The 18,097-nt window shown below is 39.6% G+C and overlaps 1 protein-coding gene across 1 annotated transcript in view; it reads left to right on the plus strand.

The window, feature by feature from the left end:
* Positions 1 to 18,097, plus strand: part of n4bp2 (NEDD4 binding protein 2) — a 38,453-nt gene that overhangs the window by 18,365 nt on the left and 1,991 nt on the right. The window contains exon 15 of the mRNA XM_041274929.1: positions 10,252 to 10,375. Coding sequence (XP_041130863.1) covers positions 10,252 to 10,375 — 124 coding nt within the window. The remainder of the gene's footprint in view (positions 1 to 10,251; positions 10,376 to 18,097) is intronic.

Raw genomic sequence — 18,097 nt, forward strand, 5'->3', positions numbered from 1 at the left:
TTACTAATTTACATACAATGGCAAGTGTGCCAAGGAAAGACCATTGTTCGAAAGAATAAATTGGCACAATTATTGAAATGGTTGGTCAACACAAATTCGTTCTGTTCGGCAAGTTGGCAGGAAGTTTTGTCACAAAGAAAAGAAAAAAGTGGCAGATGATCACAGTTGCAGTAAACACTGAGTGCTGGTGCAGAGAACAGTAGAAAGAAATGGATAGGTCTAGTGAGCAGAACGAAATTCAAGGGAAAAGAATGAAGATGAAAGACCTCAGAGGATGAAAACATTGCTAATGTATCTGAAGTAGCTGTTGCTGGTATTGAGAGAGGGAGAGGATTACAACAACCAAAGAAAGAAAAGCAGATAGCAAATCTCTTCCTGCTGCCTTTGACCCAGTGTAAGTAAACATGATATTTGTTATCAATCTAGATAAGCAATAATATAACTAGAAAAAGTTATAAATTGCACAACTTGTTAATAACATTTATTATTATTAGTAATACTATCTTACCCACTGTCTCCCAAAAGCCATCCATCACCAATATCTCCACTGGCAAAGCGATCGGCAATATCATAATTTGCCCAAATGAAATTGCTATTTGTACTCCAAGGGTATTGAATGACAACATCTGACACAGACATGTTGGCATCTGAGATGGCTTGAATATTATGGAATTAAAACTGTTCCTGCATATGTACAGGAACGTTGTTTTCTCTCCTCCCTCATGGCCTGCCAGTATACTAGATATTTATCACTCACATTGGTTGGATTTAGTTCGGTTTGTAGATAAAGAAAGAAAGCTGGCAGATTCTTTGGATAGGTCATTTATATATTTCTCCAGTGACTTGATGGGGCAGTTTGGTCATATTGATCATATTTTGATATGTTGTAAATGAAACATTACCCTTTTAAATGACTCCTACGCGTTTTATTGCAGACCATTAGGGTAGGCAGCTGCTGAATTGGTGTTTTACAGTGAGAGATGGTGTTTTTAGAGGCATTGTTGTATAGCGATTTGCTATTGTAACAAAACAATGCAGCACGCATTGCTTTTTTATTTGAAGTGTTGTGTTATTTTAATATATATACAGTGTCCCCTGCACATCCAGGGAACTGCAGGCCTCTCGCCTCTGCTAAGGTCAGTGGTCATGATTTCCACCATCCGAAAGACACTGGGCAAAAATGGGATTCATGGCAGAGTAGCAAGGCGGAAACCACCGGTCACTAAGAACATCATGAATGCTTGTCTCAAGTCTGCCTAAAAGCACCTGGATGATCCTCAAGAGTCCTGGAACGATGTTCTATGGTCAGATGAGTCAAAAGTGGAACTTTTTGGCCAACAAGGGCTCTCTTATGTCTGGTGAAAACCAAGCACTGCATTCCATGGTAAGAACCGCATACCAACAGTCAAGCATGGTGGTGGTAGTGTCATGATTTGGGGATGCTTTGCTGCATCAGGACCTGGACGACTTGCCATCATTGAAGGAACCAGGAATTCTGTTCTGTATCAGATAATTCTACAGGAGAATGTCAGGCCATCCGTCCGTGAGCTGAAGCTGAAGCGCAGCTGGGTCATGCACCAAGACAATGATCCGAAACACACAAGCAAGTCTACATCAGAATGGTTGAAGAACAAGAAATAAAGTTCTGGAATGGCCTAGTCAAAGTCCAGACCTAAACCCCATTGAGATGTTGTGACAAGACCTGAAATGAGCAGTTTATGCTCAAAAATCCACAAATGTCACTGAGTTGAAGCAGTTCTGCGTGAAGGAGTGGGCCAAAATTCCTCCACGGCGCTTTGAGAGACTGATCAGTAACTACAGGAAGCATTTGGTTGCAGTTATTGCTGGTAAAAGTGGCATAACCAGTTACTGAGTCTAAGGGGGCGATTACTTTTTCACACGGGGGACATTGGGTGTTGCATAACTTTCTTTAATAAATAAATGAAATAAGTATCAATTTTGTGTTTATTTGGTCACTCAGAGTCCCTTGTATCTAATATTAGATTTTGGTTGAAGATCTGTTAACATTCAGTGCCAAAAGTATGCAAAAATGTAGAAAATCTGACAGGGCAAATACTTTTTCATGGCACTGTGTGTGTGTGTGTGTGTGTGTGTGTGTGTGTGTGTGTGTGTGTATATATATCCCTATGTGGTTTTATGTCCCTGCCTCCCCTAACGTCACCCACCAATCCCAGCTGATGCAAGCTTACGGCTTCCCTGCTAACAAACACGCACACAAAGAGACCATTCGTGTAACAGTATAAATCCCGGGTCATTACAATATATACAGTATAATAGAAACTGCAATTCCACCAGTTTAAAGTTTACACCACTCAGTTATAAGTTTTTTATAATAAATGTTGTACGCTGGAATAAAATCCAATCCAAGGACATTTATACACACTTGTATTGTTTTGTAACATTAACGGACAATATTTTTTTTTTTTTTTTTTTTTTTTTTACTTTTCGAAAAAAAAAAAAAATATTATACAGTGCAAGCATGGGAGCTTTATAAACAATGTATGTCCCAGTTTCAACTTAAATGGGTTTAAATACGCGAATATAAAACAACAAGAAAACCAAATCACAGTGTTGTAGGTTCTTTTTTTTTTTTTTTTTTTTTTTAGTTTTTATTAAAATTTATCCTAGCAGAATTGGTGACAAAGTATCTGGAATGTTAACCCAACGTTTGCGACTCACATTGCATTATGGGAGGCAATGGGAGCCACGACCTTTACCTTGTCATAACCTATTCCGTACCATAACAGGTCCCGTTATAACGAGGTAGCACTGTATACGTTAGTTACTAGAAAAAAAGTTAAAATAGCCCGTCTTCATTTGACCCTTAGCTTTTTGCATGAGTCGTTCATAAGATCTTTAACCAAAACAGTCACGATGACAACATCCTGCTTGATGAAGAACAGAAACTCGAAGTTCAGGTTTGACAGTGGAAACCAGACGGTCGTAACAAATTGTTGACATGCAAGTTCTACCACGCAGATCTCCACCAACACCCAGTCCTGGGCACCCTAGGAAAAGTGTAGATGAGATTGGAGGATACAGACTAGAATAACCAGAAATAATCTGAAATGCACAAAAGATAACCCAGCAGGAGGTGGGTTTGAAATGGGGGGGGGGGGGGGGGGGGGGATGAGAGAACAGCGAAACACAGCACAAAAACCTTTTTAGGAATGATAAAATTGTTTCTAATTGAAAAATAATGCACGTACAACACTGAAGGTTGAACTGTGATGCTGGATCTATAAGCGTCATATGTGCTACAGTGGACTGGCAATATAGAACATGAGTAAGGTTAATTGTGAACCGTTCACATTTTTCAGTTTAAAAGATATATTTTAAATGCTGTATTGAGGTTTTAACTATGAAGACTTTCCAGTTTGAGGCTAGTTTTATCTGTGTCTGCCCACACGGTAATGCACTTACGTCAACTTACTTAACATTTTCAGTAAGCTGCTAGATATACTTGCCTGCTGATGGAAACTGTACGTCATGCAGAGAAATCACTCTGAAAACCGGTAATGTTTGTCTTGTTATAGAATTACTTCACATACACTGCTTGTAAGCGTGAAAAGGCTTATGCTTTCCAGAAACATACATTCTCAAAATCTTAAGGTTGATTTTAATACTGTAATGCGTTGTGTGTTTAAGTTATTAGATAAACTTCAATGAATATACTGTGTGGTACTTAAAATATCTGAATATTAATTAAGGTTAAGAAACATGGAAAGTGAAAAAATCTTCAACACTAAAAATCTTCAACACTAAGTGTCGGGGAGGGCAAATAATGTTGCTGTTAATAAAACGATGAGTTTTAAGGATCTGACGAGCTGTTTATTTTTTATTTTCTATACACCACAAAAAGGATTAAATAACAAACAAAAAAACAAAATGGTGTGAGGGAAGGAGTGCAGGGGTGAAATCCAAAACAAACTGATGACACGTCTTTAATTTGTCTTCGTCGTGACCATAAACAAAAAAAAGACAAAAGAAATGTTAGTATTTCAAAAAAAACCCGCTGCACAAAACCAGTCTCTCCCTTCACCCGTTACTCCTCCTACTTTTACTTTCGGACCAACCCCGAACACAGTAGTACGTTCCCTTTAGTATGTAATGTCCCGCCTCTGTAGTCAGTGGAACACCAATCCCCAACTGACACGTGTCCTTATCCTTCACTTGACTCCAGTGGCTGGAAGTTACATACTCGTACTTCCGCCCCTCACCAAGGTGCCGCCCCTCAAAAAGATGACTTTTGCCATGGTCACGAGATCTTGGTAAGGGAAGTCCCGAGTTGGTTTGATGCCATCTACTGTCGGGAGGCTGAATCACAGACCGAAAACCCTTTGACTCATCACATATCCCACCCCTCAGAGTGGAGCCGAAGGAACACTCGGAAACCTCTAACCCTTCCCTTTTACCTCCCTCCCGGGAAAAAAAATCAGCATTTTGATGTAACTTACCCGCACGATACCTTATTTGAAAGGCGAAGGGTTGGAGCGCCAGGTACCACCGCGTAATCCTAGCGTTTGAATCCTTCATCGTGTCTAACCACTTTAAAGAAGCGTGATCTGTGATGAGTACAAAGGGTCGTCCCAGAAGATAGTATTTTAAAGATTCCACTGCCCATTTCACTGCCAGGCATTCTTTCTCCACTACCGAATACCTCTGTTCTCTGGGCAGTAACTTCCGACTGATGTATAGTATCGGGTGTTCTATACCATCTCTCTCCTGGGACAGAACCGCCCCCAGACCAGTCTGCGATGCATCTGTCTGCAGGACGAACTCTCGGCTGAAATCCGGGCTTATTAATGCTGGGGCCTGACTCAAATTAGTTTTAATAGATTCAAAGGCTGTCTGACACTCTGCACTCCACTTAACTTTATTTGGAGCGTTCTTTTTAGTGAGATCAGTGAGAGGGGCGGCTATAGTGGAAAAGTGTGGAATAAAGCGGCGGTAATAACCAGCCAACCCTAACAGTGATCTCACCTGGGTTTTCGTGGTAGGTACCGGTGAATCCAACAAAGCCTGGACTTTTGAAACCAACGGTTTCACTCTACCCTTACCCATTATGAAACCTAAATATTTAGTTTCTTCTTTTCCAATAGCGCACTTTGCCATGTTCGCTGTGAGCCCCGCCCTCCTCAGAGACTGTAAGACGGCTTCTAATCTAGTCAAATGTTCTCTCCAGGAAGAACTATAAATGACTACATCATCGATATACGCAGCTGCATACTCTCGATGAGGTTGTAAAACCCTGTCCATTAGTCTCTGAAAAGTAGCAGGCGCTCCATGAAGTCCGAACGGCATAGTACAAAATTGAAAAAGACCCTCTGGGGTTGAAAATGCCGTTTTCTCACGAGAGGCTTTCGTTAATGGAATTTGCCAATATCCTTTCGTCAGATCCAGAGTTGAAATAAACCGAGCTTGCCCCAGTTTGTCTAAGAGTTCATCTACTCGAGGCATGGGATATGCATCAAACTTGGAGATAGCATTCACCCTCCTAAAATCGATACATAATCGTAGTGACCCATCTGGCTTGTCTATTGGTACTATTGGGCTACACCACTCACTTCGGGAAGGTTCAATTACCCCAAGTTTCAACATACACTCCACCTCCCTTCGAACAGAATCTCTCCGACTCTCTGGAATGCGATACGGTCTCTGTCTAACTCTTAGACCTGGCGGAGTGATAATAGCATGTTCGATCAAATGCGTTCTTCCAGGCACGTTAGAAAACACATCACTGAACATTTTAATTAGATTGCTTACCTCTTCACGCTGATCAGGAGTTAATTGTTCCCCCATCGGGACCTCAATTGCTGACTCTGACTCAATTGAGGGTCCAAAATCCTCTCCCTCCTGTACAGGAGATATAAAATGGACTTCCCGTTCTTTCCACGGTTTCAGGAGATTAACATGATAAATTTGACTTTCTTTCCGACGCCCAGGCTGTCGGATCTCATAATTGACTTTACCAATTGCTCGAATAACCTGAAAGGGACCCTGCCATTTAGCAAACAACTTAGATTCCGATGAGGGCAACAATAACAACACTTTATCTCCAGGTCGAAAGTTCCGAATTCTTGCATTTTTATTGTAGCTTTGTTGCTGCTTCTGCTGTGCCGCTTTGAGATTGTCATGTGCCAATCGACCGACTAATTCTAAGCGATCGCGTAACTGCAACACGTATTTTACTACATTTTTAGACTCCTTTGACTGTTCTTCCCAGCCTTCTCTTATGAGATCCAAGATACCCCGCGGCTGCCGACCGTACAAGAGCTCAAACGGGGAAAACCCCGTTGAGGATTGTGGTACCTCGCGAACTGCAAAGAGCAAGTAGGGAAGCAGTTTAGCCCAATTGCGTTTTTCTTGATCTACAAAGCGGCGCAACATATTTTTCAAAGTCTGATTAAATCGTTCAACAAGCCCATCCGTTTGTGGATGAAAAACTGAGGTTCTAATTGAACGAATTTTCAATAATTTATATAGTTGCTGAATACAGTCTGACATAAAATTAGTGCCCTGATCAGTGAGAATTTCTTTCGGGATTCCCACCCTAGAGAATATTTTTACCAATTCATTCGCTACAGCTATTGCATTCATAGAGCGTAAGGGAACAGCTTCTGGATATCTCGTTGCGTAGTCCACTACTACTAAAATATACCGATATCCTGACTCTGTTCCCTCCAGAGGGCCTACTAAATCTACACCAATCCTTTCAAACGGAACCCCAATAATTGGAAGTGGAACCAGAGGTGCGGGGCGAACTGACTTAGGGGCAGCTAATTGACATTCAGGACACTCCGATACATACTTCCGCACCAGACCATAAACCCCAGGCCAAAAAAACCGGGCCAGAATTCGTTCCTGAGTCTTTTCAGTTCCCAAATGACCTGAAAATGGAATGTCATGCGCCAATCTCATGACTTCTGACTGAAAAGGCCTAGGAACCAATAACTGTTTTACGAGCTGTCCCGTCCCGGGAGCCCGGGTTATTCTATATAATAAGTGCCCAGATACAGAAAAATGCGGAAATACCACCGGTTGTCCTTCCTGCATATCCTTCCCCTCGATATATCTAACCCGTTTCCAAGCATACTGTAACGTGGGATCATTTTGTTGTTCATATCCCAAGTCAATATCTCGGTCCCAATGGTTAGGTACACAGAGAGGAGTGTCTTTTATTACATGACCTTCCACCTCAGTAACCTCGCAGCCCCGGTTACACTGAATACCTACTCCCTTTCCTTGCCGTTTCAACGATTGGTTTACTTTTGTGTCAGACCCCTCCCCTTGTCGTCTCAGAGTTCCCTCATATTTTTCCACCCGACGCTCTCTTTTTGTTTTTCTTGGGCGGATTTTAGGGTTAAACAGGTCGGATTGCAACGGAAAAATCTCGCCAATTGTTTTCTCCTGTTGCTTTAATTGTCCCCTGGTAGAAACTAAGACCATTTCCCGACCTAAAATACGATCAAAAAACGGCCAGTCTCTTCCCAGGAGAACAGGGTATGGTAAACATTGCGCTACAGCCACTTTAACGCAAGCTGAATAATCACCTACAATAAGTCTAACTTTAGTGGTGGGATAAACCCGAGTTTCTCCATGAATACAGGAGATAGCCACTTTACCCTGTGGCTCCCAGGCTACCCCATCCAAGAGAGCTTGCCGAATCAATGTTTGTGCACACCCAGAGTCCGCAAATGCGTAAGTACTCTTTCCCCCGACCTGTACTCTTAACTGATAAGGGCCCTCCCGACATTCCCCAGTGTTCCTACCTGTTACTGCTGACCAGGATCTTGTCGCCAGGTCCACCTTTCTTACTGGACAATTCCTGGCAATGTGTCCAGGCTCATTACATTGGTAGCACACTTGGTTAGGAGGCATCAACGGAGTTAATCTGTCCTGCGAGTCCGCGACCGGCAGGTTAGGGGGATTCTCTCTCGCCCAGGATGGGGCTAACCTTGACCTCCATGGTCTGAAGGTCCGGTTACCCCCTCTGGGCTTCATTGGTTGGTTGGTCCGAGTTAGTTTAGGGGCAGGAGTGGGGTCTGACCCGGCACCTTCGTTTGCGTCTTCGTAGGCCTCCGCCAGGAGGAGGGCATCCTCGAGAGTGGTAGGTCTATTCCTCTTAATCCACTCTCGATTCCCTGGCGGTAGTATAGACGCAAACTGTTCTATAACTATTTTCTGCACCAGTTCTTGGGGTGTATGTTCTTCTGGCCGCAGCCACCGGGTGCACTGATCTAAAAGATATTGTCCCGCAACCCGGGGCCGCATCCCCTTGGACAGCTGGTATTCCCGAAAACGGCGCCGGTATGTTTCCTCCGTGATCCCGAGGCGTGAGAGAATGGCTTCTTTAACTTTAACATAGTCCCCTGCATTCGTGGCCGTCAGGGCTCGATACGCTGCCTGAGCTTCCCCTGTCAGGCAGGGTGCCAATTTCATGGCCCAGTGTTCCCTAGGCCACTCTGCAGCCTCTGCCACTCTCTCAAACGTAATCAAGAAAGCCTCGGGATCATCTTCCGAGGTCATCTTCTGAAGATTAGGCTGAGCTGCAAACATCCGGGCAACCGCTCTCTCTGATGTTGATATTGATAGTTTTTCTACCAGCTGTCCCAAGAACTGGGCGAGCTGTTCCAGGTGCCGTGTCTCTCTCTCCTCTCGCTTCTCCTCCTGCTCCCTAAACATTGTCAAAACTGTAGCTGGATCCATTTTCACTTCTGACACCACGTGTGAGGCGAGAGTGTATTAAATGGAATGTCCAGACAGTAATTTATGTGTACAGAAATAAAATAATTTATTTTTATTTTCTATACACCACAAAAAGGATTAAATAAAAAACAAAAAAACAAAATGGTGTGAGGGAAGGAGTGCAGGGGTGAAATCCAAAACAAACTGATGACACGTCTTTAATTTGTCTTCGTCGTGACCATAAACAAAAAAAAGACAAAAGAAATGTTAGTATTTCAAAAAAACCCGCTGCACAAAACCAGTCTCTCCCTTCACCCGTGACTCCTCCTACTTTTCTTTCGGACCAAACCCCGAACACAGTAGTACGTTCCCTTTAGTATGTAATGTCCTGCCTCTGTAGTCAGTGGAACACCAATCCCCAGCTGACACGTGTCCTTTTCCTTCACTTGACTCCAGTGGCTGGAAGTTACATACTCGTACTTCCGCCCCTCACCAAGGTGCCGCCCCTCAAAAGATGACTTTTGCCATGGTCACGAGATCTTGGTAAGGGAAGTCCCGAGTTGGTTTGATGCCACCTACTGTCGGGAGGCTGAATCACAGACCGAAACCCCTTTGACTCATCACAGATGCCTTGGCCCGAAACGAAATAAATAAAATAATACAAAATAAATTTGATTGATTGATAGTCTAATTTACCATTTACGAAAAATAACTTTGGGACATGTTGGTAAGGTCGCTGTTAACATTGATTTTAAGTGGAAAAAAAAGCCTTTAAAAATTGTAATACTGTACAGCTATGACCAAAAGTTTTACATCACCTAGAATTTTAGGATTGAGACATCATAGTTGAAAAATCAACTATATGAGCATAATTTAGATATTTTATTAACGTCATGTAATCGGATTACAAAATGACAGGATTTCGAAATGGCACATTTTTCAATTGTGTTCAGTTTTTTTTTGTATATGGAAAACTACAACGCTGTATGTAATGCAATATGTTAATGTAACATTATCCAGCAGGTTTCATTTGAGTTTATGAAGCAAAATTAGTGCATTCTATAGGGTGATACAAAACTTTTGGCTATAGCTGTAGACCTAGATTAGGAAAATTTGTAATCCTATTTTTTATTGCATTTTAATGATGTTAAATCCAAGCAGGGTTGTTATAGATTCAAAGGATATTTGTGGTACCTGGTGTTCAGGTTATTAAAATAGGACTGAATGGTGTGCACCTATTCCTGGGGGGATGGGGATCTGAAGACAATAAACTAACTGTTCAGACTTTAAGTACTGTAATATTCAAGATGCAGCTGTTTTCCTTATATTTGGGCTTGACAGATGATCACTCAAGTGCTGTTATCCATCTAACTAGTGAATGCACAGATGGACTGGAAACCGTTTTATTTGGGGTTTTCAGGCTTCAGTCTTTTGTTCCTCACAGAAGACTAAGTCAGGATGTGTGGATCCTCAGTCGTTATGATAGCCGTGAGCCACGCACAGTAAAAGCTTCTGTAACCCTTCCAATTCCTGCTTCTCTAGAGTGCCAGCACAGCGGTGGTAAACCACACCTCTCTGTGATTACGGGAAGAGGAAACCACAGCCAGGGGGGAGTGGCTCGCATCAAACCAGCCGTTCTCGACTACCTCGCAAGCCACGGCTTCAGGTAAGCTCGCTGATGTCCCTGACAGATACGGGACCTGCACTTCTGTGAGCAGGTGAGCAGCTTTGTGGCTTGTAAACACCGAAGAATTGAAAGAAGATGGCTACTAGGGGTGTGATGATGCTCGTGTATGGAGTACTTGCCTTTGAGAAGTTTGAAGTTGTCAGGTATTAATTAAATTGAATAAAGCGTGGCAATTCCTCAACACAAAACAATACGGTCCCTCGCTTCCCTTGTTTTATAGTTATTGAATACCAATCAATAAATACCAATGCGACTCTTATCGGAATCAAACTAACTAAACCCATTTAGATTTTAAATAAGCGATTAATTTGGCTTATCGTTCTCTATCGTTTTGATATGCAATTTCCCCCCACTTACTGCATTTCTTAGAAATATATAATTCCTGCAATGAATTGTGTGATTGTAGTCCTTAAACTCAACAAAGAAATACATATCCTAGTTTCCACAGTGGTAGCTGCCCCAGATGAAAGGAAAGTTAACATCCAATCAATTCACAATCCAAAGCCGTGAACCAAATACATGTTTCAGTGTTCATTTACCAGTAAAATCAATAACAAATAATTTCCTCCGTTCACTCTCCCAGTCACCAACCAAACAACTCACGTTCTCCCTCAACCAACACTCACAAACAGAGTTTTAAAATTCTAAACAATTACATCGTTAAAGACAATTGACAAGACATTAAATTGAATAATTAATTTGAACTGACTCCAGTAGCTTCCACATCCAGTAGCTTCCACATGGCCCTAATGCCCCCCAATGTATTGTCTCTGCATAATAAGAAATATTTATTTTAAACTCCCTTATTTAACACATCATTATCATTTACCAGTGTATTCATTAACCCATCTTTAGATTTTAATCCCAAACACGTTACATTACTTTGTTTACCAACCAGTTTGTTTACATTGTCTTTTCAATCTTTCACAAGTTTTTTATTGACCAATCCCTTACACACACACACACACACACACATATATATATATATATAGATATATATCGGTTTGTAAACACAGGTGCATCTCTCTCTCTAGAATGCCCTTTTAAAAGGCACAATCTGATAACACTAAAATGTCACTCTCTGTTACAAGTTCACATTCCTTTTGGTTCTTGCTTTTTTTTACTCTAATGCCACTCATGTTCTGTATCTACAGCATTGCATCGCTACTATCTTCACTTGCAACACACATTTGCCTGTGTAAGTGCTATTTCAATCAGACTCACGACAAACGTTTCTACAATGTGAGAGACAATGACCAAATTAACAATCACTTGCAGCTTGTTATGGAATCAATTAGGAGAAAATGTTTTAAGTGGCATAAACCATGATAAGTGTTTAATAATAATAATAATAAACGTTTATTTATATACTGCAATTCATGTACAATACAATTCAAAGCGCTTTACGTACAGAAAAAAATACAACAATACAATAATAAACAGTAAGAAGAGAGTACAATTATTAAAAACTGAAGTAACAATAAAATTCAGGATAATGTATGTTTTAAATTGAGATTTGAAGATTGCAATTGAAGGTGAATCTCTGATAAAAGGGGGTAAGGAGTTCTAGAGTGTGGGGGCATTAAAACAGAAAGCAGCCTCTCCCGTCCAGGCATTTGCAGATCTCCAAGTGCATTCAGGCTGATAAGGAATTAGCATATAATTTAGATATTGTGGAGATAGTTCATTCAGTGCTTTAAAAACTAGTAATATAATTTAAAAATCAATTCTGTAATGCACAGGTGTAATGAGCCCTTTGTTTTGTTCTAGTTAGCATTCTAGCAGCAGCATTTTGCACTTGCTGTAGGCATGATATAGCATGACTTGTAAGTCGAGAAAATAAGGCGCTACAGTAATCTAACCTAGAAAAAATAAAAGCATGTACTAATTTCTTTGCCTCATCCAAGGACAAGAATGATCTAACTTTTGCAATGTTTCTTAAATGGTAGAAGGACTCTGTAGTAATGTATTTTGTATGTGGTTCAAAGGAAAGTGCAGAATCAAAAATAACTCCCAGGTTTTTCACTTTATATTTTATGTTTGATTTTAGCATACCTACATCAATATTTGTCAAATCCATTTGTTGATTAGAGCCTAAAAGTAAGACTTCTCTCTTATTGGAATTTAACCAAGAAATTCTGAGACATCCAGCTTCTAATATCGGCTAGGCATTTGAAAAGGGCATTGATAGCTGTTGTGTCACCTGGTTTAACAGATATATAAATCTGTGTGTCATCTGCATAGCTGTGGAAATGCACCCCATGTTTACAAATAACCTCCCTGAGTGGCAGCATGCATAAAGAAAATAACATGGGAGCAAGAATGGAGTCCTGCGGAACACCACATGTAATATTAGCTAGTCCAGATGCAGATTCTCCTAAGGCAACAAAATACTGTCTATTCATTAAATAGGATATGAACCAGTTTAGGACACTACCAGAAAGGCCCACCCATTCTCTAAGATAATTAATTAAAATCTTGTGATCCACAGTATCAGAAGCAGCACTCAGATCTAAAAGGATCAGTACAGATAAACACTTAGAATCTGTACTTGTACATAGATCATTTACCACTTTGACAAGTAAGAACATAAGAACATAAGAAAGTTTACAAATGAGAGGAGGCCATTCGGTCCATCTTGCTCGTTTGGTTGTTAGTGGCTTATTGATCCCAGAATCTCATCAAGCAGCTTCTTGAAGGATCCCAGGGTGTCAGCTTCAACAACATTACTGGGGAGTTGATTCCAGACCCTCACAATTCTCTGTGTAAAAAAGTGCCTCCTATTTTCTGTTCTGAATGCCCCTTTGTCTAATCTCCATTTGTGACCCCTGGTCCTTGTTTCTTTTTTCAGGTTGAAAAAATCCCTTGGGTCGACACTGTCAATACCTTTTAGAATTTTGAATGCTTGAATTAGGTCGCCACGTAGTCTTCTTTGTTCAAGACTGAACAGATTCAATTCTTTTAGCCTGTCTGCATATGACATGCCTTTTAAGCCTGGAATAATTCTGGTCACTCTTCTTTGCACTCTTTCTAGAGCAGCAATATCTTTTTTATAGCGAGGTGACCAGAACTGCACACAATATTCAAGACGAGGTCTTACTAGTGCATTGTACAGTTTTAACATTACTTCCCTTGATTTAAATTCAACACTTTTCACAATGTATCCGAGCATCTTGTTAGCCTTTTTTATAGCTTCCCCACATTGTCTAGATGAAGACATTTCTGAGTCAACAAAAACTCCTAGGTCTTTTTCATAGATTCCTTCTCCAATTTCAGTATCTCCCATATGATATTTATAATGTACATTTTTATTTCCTGCGTGCAGTACCTTACACTTTTCTCTATGAAATGTCATTTGCCATGTGTCTGCCCAGTTCTGAATCTTGTCTAGATCATTTTGAATGACCTTTGCTGCTGCAACAGTGTTTGCCACTCCTCCTACTTTTGTGTCGTCTGCAAATTTAACAAGTTTGCTTACTATACCAGAATCTAAATCATTAATATAGATAAGTGCAGTCTCAGTGCTATGGTTAGTGTGAAATCCTGACTGAAATTTCTCGAAGATGTTAGTATTTCCAAGGAAACTATTAATTTGTTTAAAAAATACTTTTTGTAGTACCTTTTTGATAAAAAAAAAAAAAAAAAAGATGGTTTGAGATAGATCTAAAATTACTTAGAACTGAACTATCCAGATTCAATTTCTTAAGTGAAGGTTTCACTAAGGCGGGTTTTAAAGAAGGAAACCTTCCTGATGACAAAGCGCTATTCACTCTCTCAAGGACATCATTGGACAGCTTACTAAACACCTCCTTCGAGACTGGTTGGTATAGGATCTAAAAAGTCTTGTAAGTTAATCAGAGAAAAATAATGTAATTCTGTTCCGATTGTTTTTGGTGGCAGACAGAGCTCAATCATTTTGTTGAATTTGATCCTTAATATGAAGTATTTTTTCATCAAAATAAATATGAAATTCTTCACACTTGATAGGTGAGGCCACAATGCAATATTCAGGTGAAGGAGATGAGTTTACTGATCTATCAATAGTTGAGAAAAGGACTCTAGCATTGTTCTTATTTTCTGCAATAAGACTGGAGAAGTGAGCACTTCTTGCTGACATTAATGCTGCATTATACTGATAGGGAGAGCTTTAAAATATCGTAATGTATTTGTAGTGTTGTATCTCTCCATTTACGCTCTGCTTTGCGACAATATCTTTTTATTTGATGTATATCATTATTCATCTACGGTGTCCTACGTTTTACAGAGACTTTCATTTTTACTGGAGCCACAGTATCAAGAGCAGTTTGTAGTTGATGGTTGTATCTGTCAACTAACTCATCAGTTCATAGAGAACTTGCCGAGATGGGTGGACATAGACTAACTACTTCAGAAAACTTTTGAACAACTGCAGGATTTATAATGCGCCTTTTAACAGAACTCACTACAGTCTTTATACATTGAGGCAATAATAGGAAATTAAGAAATGATCTGATAATGCAGGGTCGATAGTTGGGGACATGATAGTTTCTAGTCCTCGAGAGATGACTAAATCTAAAGTATGACCGTGGTTGTGTGTAGGCCCTGCTACATGCTGAGTAAACTCAAAAGAGTCTAATAGACTTAAAGTCCATAGATGTCTAATCAGATATAATATCAGTGTGCAATTAAAATCAATTCACTGTCAAAATCAATATCTAGTAAGGGCTGGTACTGATTGGACACAGCAAGTTCTGGAGAAGTCACCCCTTTGCGGTGAGCACGTCCTTTCTTTCTGTTTTGGCCAACAGTCACCCATCTGTCTCTCTCTGTCTGGTTGTATTCTCTCCTCCCTACTAGTGATGTGCACACAATCTTTCTGTAGGGCATGTTTATTAAGTGTTGAATCGGTATAAAATAATCCACAGTTTCTCATGCCTCAACACTTATCGTGGTTTATCCCTTACATTGTTGCTGCAAACATTGTGCATGTCTTTATGCAACTAAAACAAAATTAAAGGAGTCTACCTGTAGTACAGGATTACCACCAGTGTTCATCAGTCTGCACAAGTGTGTTTTCTGATGTTGTCATTGTGCAACACATGCAAAGGTAAAGTGGTAAGACTTATGTAGGTCACATAGGGAGAATAACAATGTTAAGTGCCATGAAATAAGACATGATTTTGACTTATTCAGTAAAAGTTCTTTAAATTTAAATCACACGTGATTGTGTACAATGTTTAACCAAATACAATAAAGTAAAGTTATTTCATGCATATTTACATTGTGTAACTAAGCATAAAGAGAGCCTTTGAACAGCTAAATGGGAAAAGCGGCTGTGTGTGAAATGTTTCAACCACAGCTTCATATAAGGTTAGATTTCTGTTGTAGATAATTTCACCTGCATCTGAACTTGTTTTATTGAGATAAATTGAGGTAAATGACAGCAGCCTGATTGTCTGCAAGCTGTTTTTTCTTTTGGAACACAGGCTGCTTGTTCTTAAACATGATGCTGCTAATGAGGGAAAGGAGTTGGGTAATTAGCATGTAACTTTCTATTTAACTGCATTGGGCCTCATTTCTTATCCATTGTGTACCACTGGGTGTGAGGTATGTTCATTTTCTCAAACTGTAATTCTGTCAGAGTTTAACATTTTTACGAGTTTCCTTCAGTTTGAGGAAAGTATCGGTATTCAATTCATTTTGCAGAGTGCAGTCCTGTCCGCCACATTTATGCCAATTATAAATGACTGAACACTTTGATTATCTCAGGAACATTACATCCTCTGTGGAGTTGTGCTGTAAGCGATGGTTTACCAGTTAATGAATTCACTGTTGAGAAATGCCTATATACAAAACACAACAACGAATAAGTAATTCTAAATTTTGCAAAACTTGTCTTTCAATTTAACTTATATGTACAGTAGCAACACTAAAAGAAACCAGTTAGACTGGAACTCTTGACATTTAAATATCTTCAAAACTTCTGAAATCGTTCACATTACATACATTGACAAAAGATGACCTTATTCTAACCTGTAATGAGAAAGTTTAGGTAGACACTAAACTGACAGTAAGGCTCTGTACTAAAGTAAAGTATCCTGTTAACATCATATGAAAGACTATGTTTTTCAAGTTGGAACACCGCAGTGAGCATGGTTATGATGTAAGAAGGATGTACTGCTATCAGAATCATCTGACCACTAGAACACCTGCTGTCCTCTCTCTAGTCAGTTTAAGTAGCTTATTTTAAAAGTCAAAGGGCTTAAAACATGTTAATATTACAATAAAACCAAGCCAGAGAGTTGCCCAGTCTCTAAAACTGAACATTTTTGAGAATAGGCCCCTGACATCTGGTTTCAAGAAACCTGATTAGTGATAATCTTGTCCATAACTATTAAACACTCAATAGTATTAACAATAAACTTATACATTCAAAGTATTTTCATCTTGGACTACGTAAGCTAGGTATTCATGGCCAGAAATGTTTAAGTGGTGGTGTTTTTTCTAAATCTTTTAGCAATGGTATGACCAGTATGATGTTAGCTAGTGGTTTAAGACATATATATATATATATATATATATATATATATATATATATATATATATATATATATATATATATATATATATATAAAATACAGTATTACTTCAATTTGGCATTGCAGCGTTTATTTTAAATTGATAAAAATTACTGCGGAGCTTAAGAGGGCGACCTTTATCAATAATCCTACAATTTTCAAAGGCTGCAATATTTTATTACATGATTTATGACATATGTTAGAAGTGTTCCGGTAGCTTATTTTCTGTAATATGATAACCTGCCTGTATATAGCAGCGTGTGTGGGTAGCTTACTTTGACTACAGTACATTTATCGGTGACTGTTACCGAGAGCCTATTAGATGGGACTTGAAAGGTCAGGGTGGGACAATGCTGGCGTGGCAGTTAACTCCAAGAGAGTGATGTAGATGTTTTTCTGCAGCAAAAATTACCTCAGAATATGAGCTTGATTTCTGTAAAAACTACAGTATGTCTTGCTCGGTTATTTTTTTTCTCACTGTAACTTGCAGAGAAATTACAAACAAGCAAGAGAAACCAAAACTTCTTCCATAGATAGTAAGCACATTGTTTTTAATTGTATGGGATTGAGTACGGGAATAGAAATTGAACTAAAAACAAAACAACAAAACCACCTATAAGAACTTCAGAAGGATTGCTGTTCTGTACGTAGTTTCTTGCATTTTCTTTCAGAACTGTACTACCGTTAAATAAAATGTGCTTACTGTGTGTGTGTGTGTCCATTAGTTTGTAATGTACGTGCTAGATTGAGGCATCCGTTTCTACAGGGGCGTTGCATGTACATAGTCAGTGTTGCTTGTTTATTGGTTTACTGTGTGTGGTTTTTTTAGTAGGGTGAGGAAAAAATACCTTACTGTGTTTATTGGAGGGCGGCCTCTATTATTAAGCTGATATATGACTGTGGCGTCAATACTATTTAATACAATTAATTCGAGGGTGGCACCAAATTGAAGTAATAAGGTATAAGTACATACGTTTCATATTACTTTTTTGGTCTTTTTTGGCTTCTCCTTACTCAGTCATTCAGTTTGGAGGGACGGCCCGATCTAGGCAACGTCTTGGTGGTGCCATACACCTTCCACTTAATAACAGTCTTCACTGTGCTCCAAGGGATATTCAGGGCTTTTGATATTTTTTGTATACCC

Source organism: Polyodon spathula, chromosome 2 (assembly GCF_017654505.1).
Source record: "Polyodon spathula isolate WHYD16114869_AA chromosome 2, ASM1765450v1, whole genome shotgun sequence".
NCBI lineage: Eukaryota > Metazoa > Chordata > Actinopteri > Acipenseriformes > Polyodontidae > Polyodon > Polyodon spathula.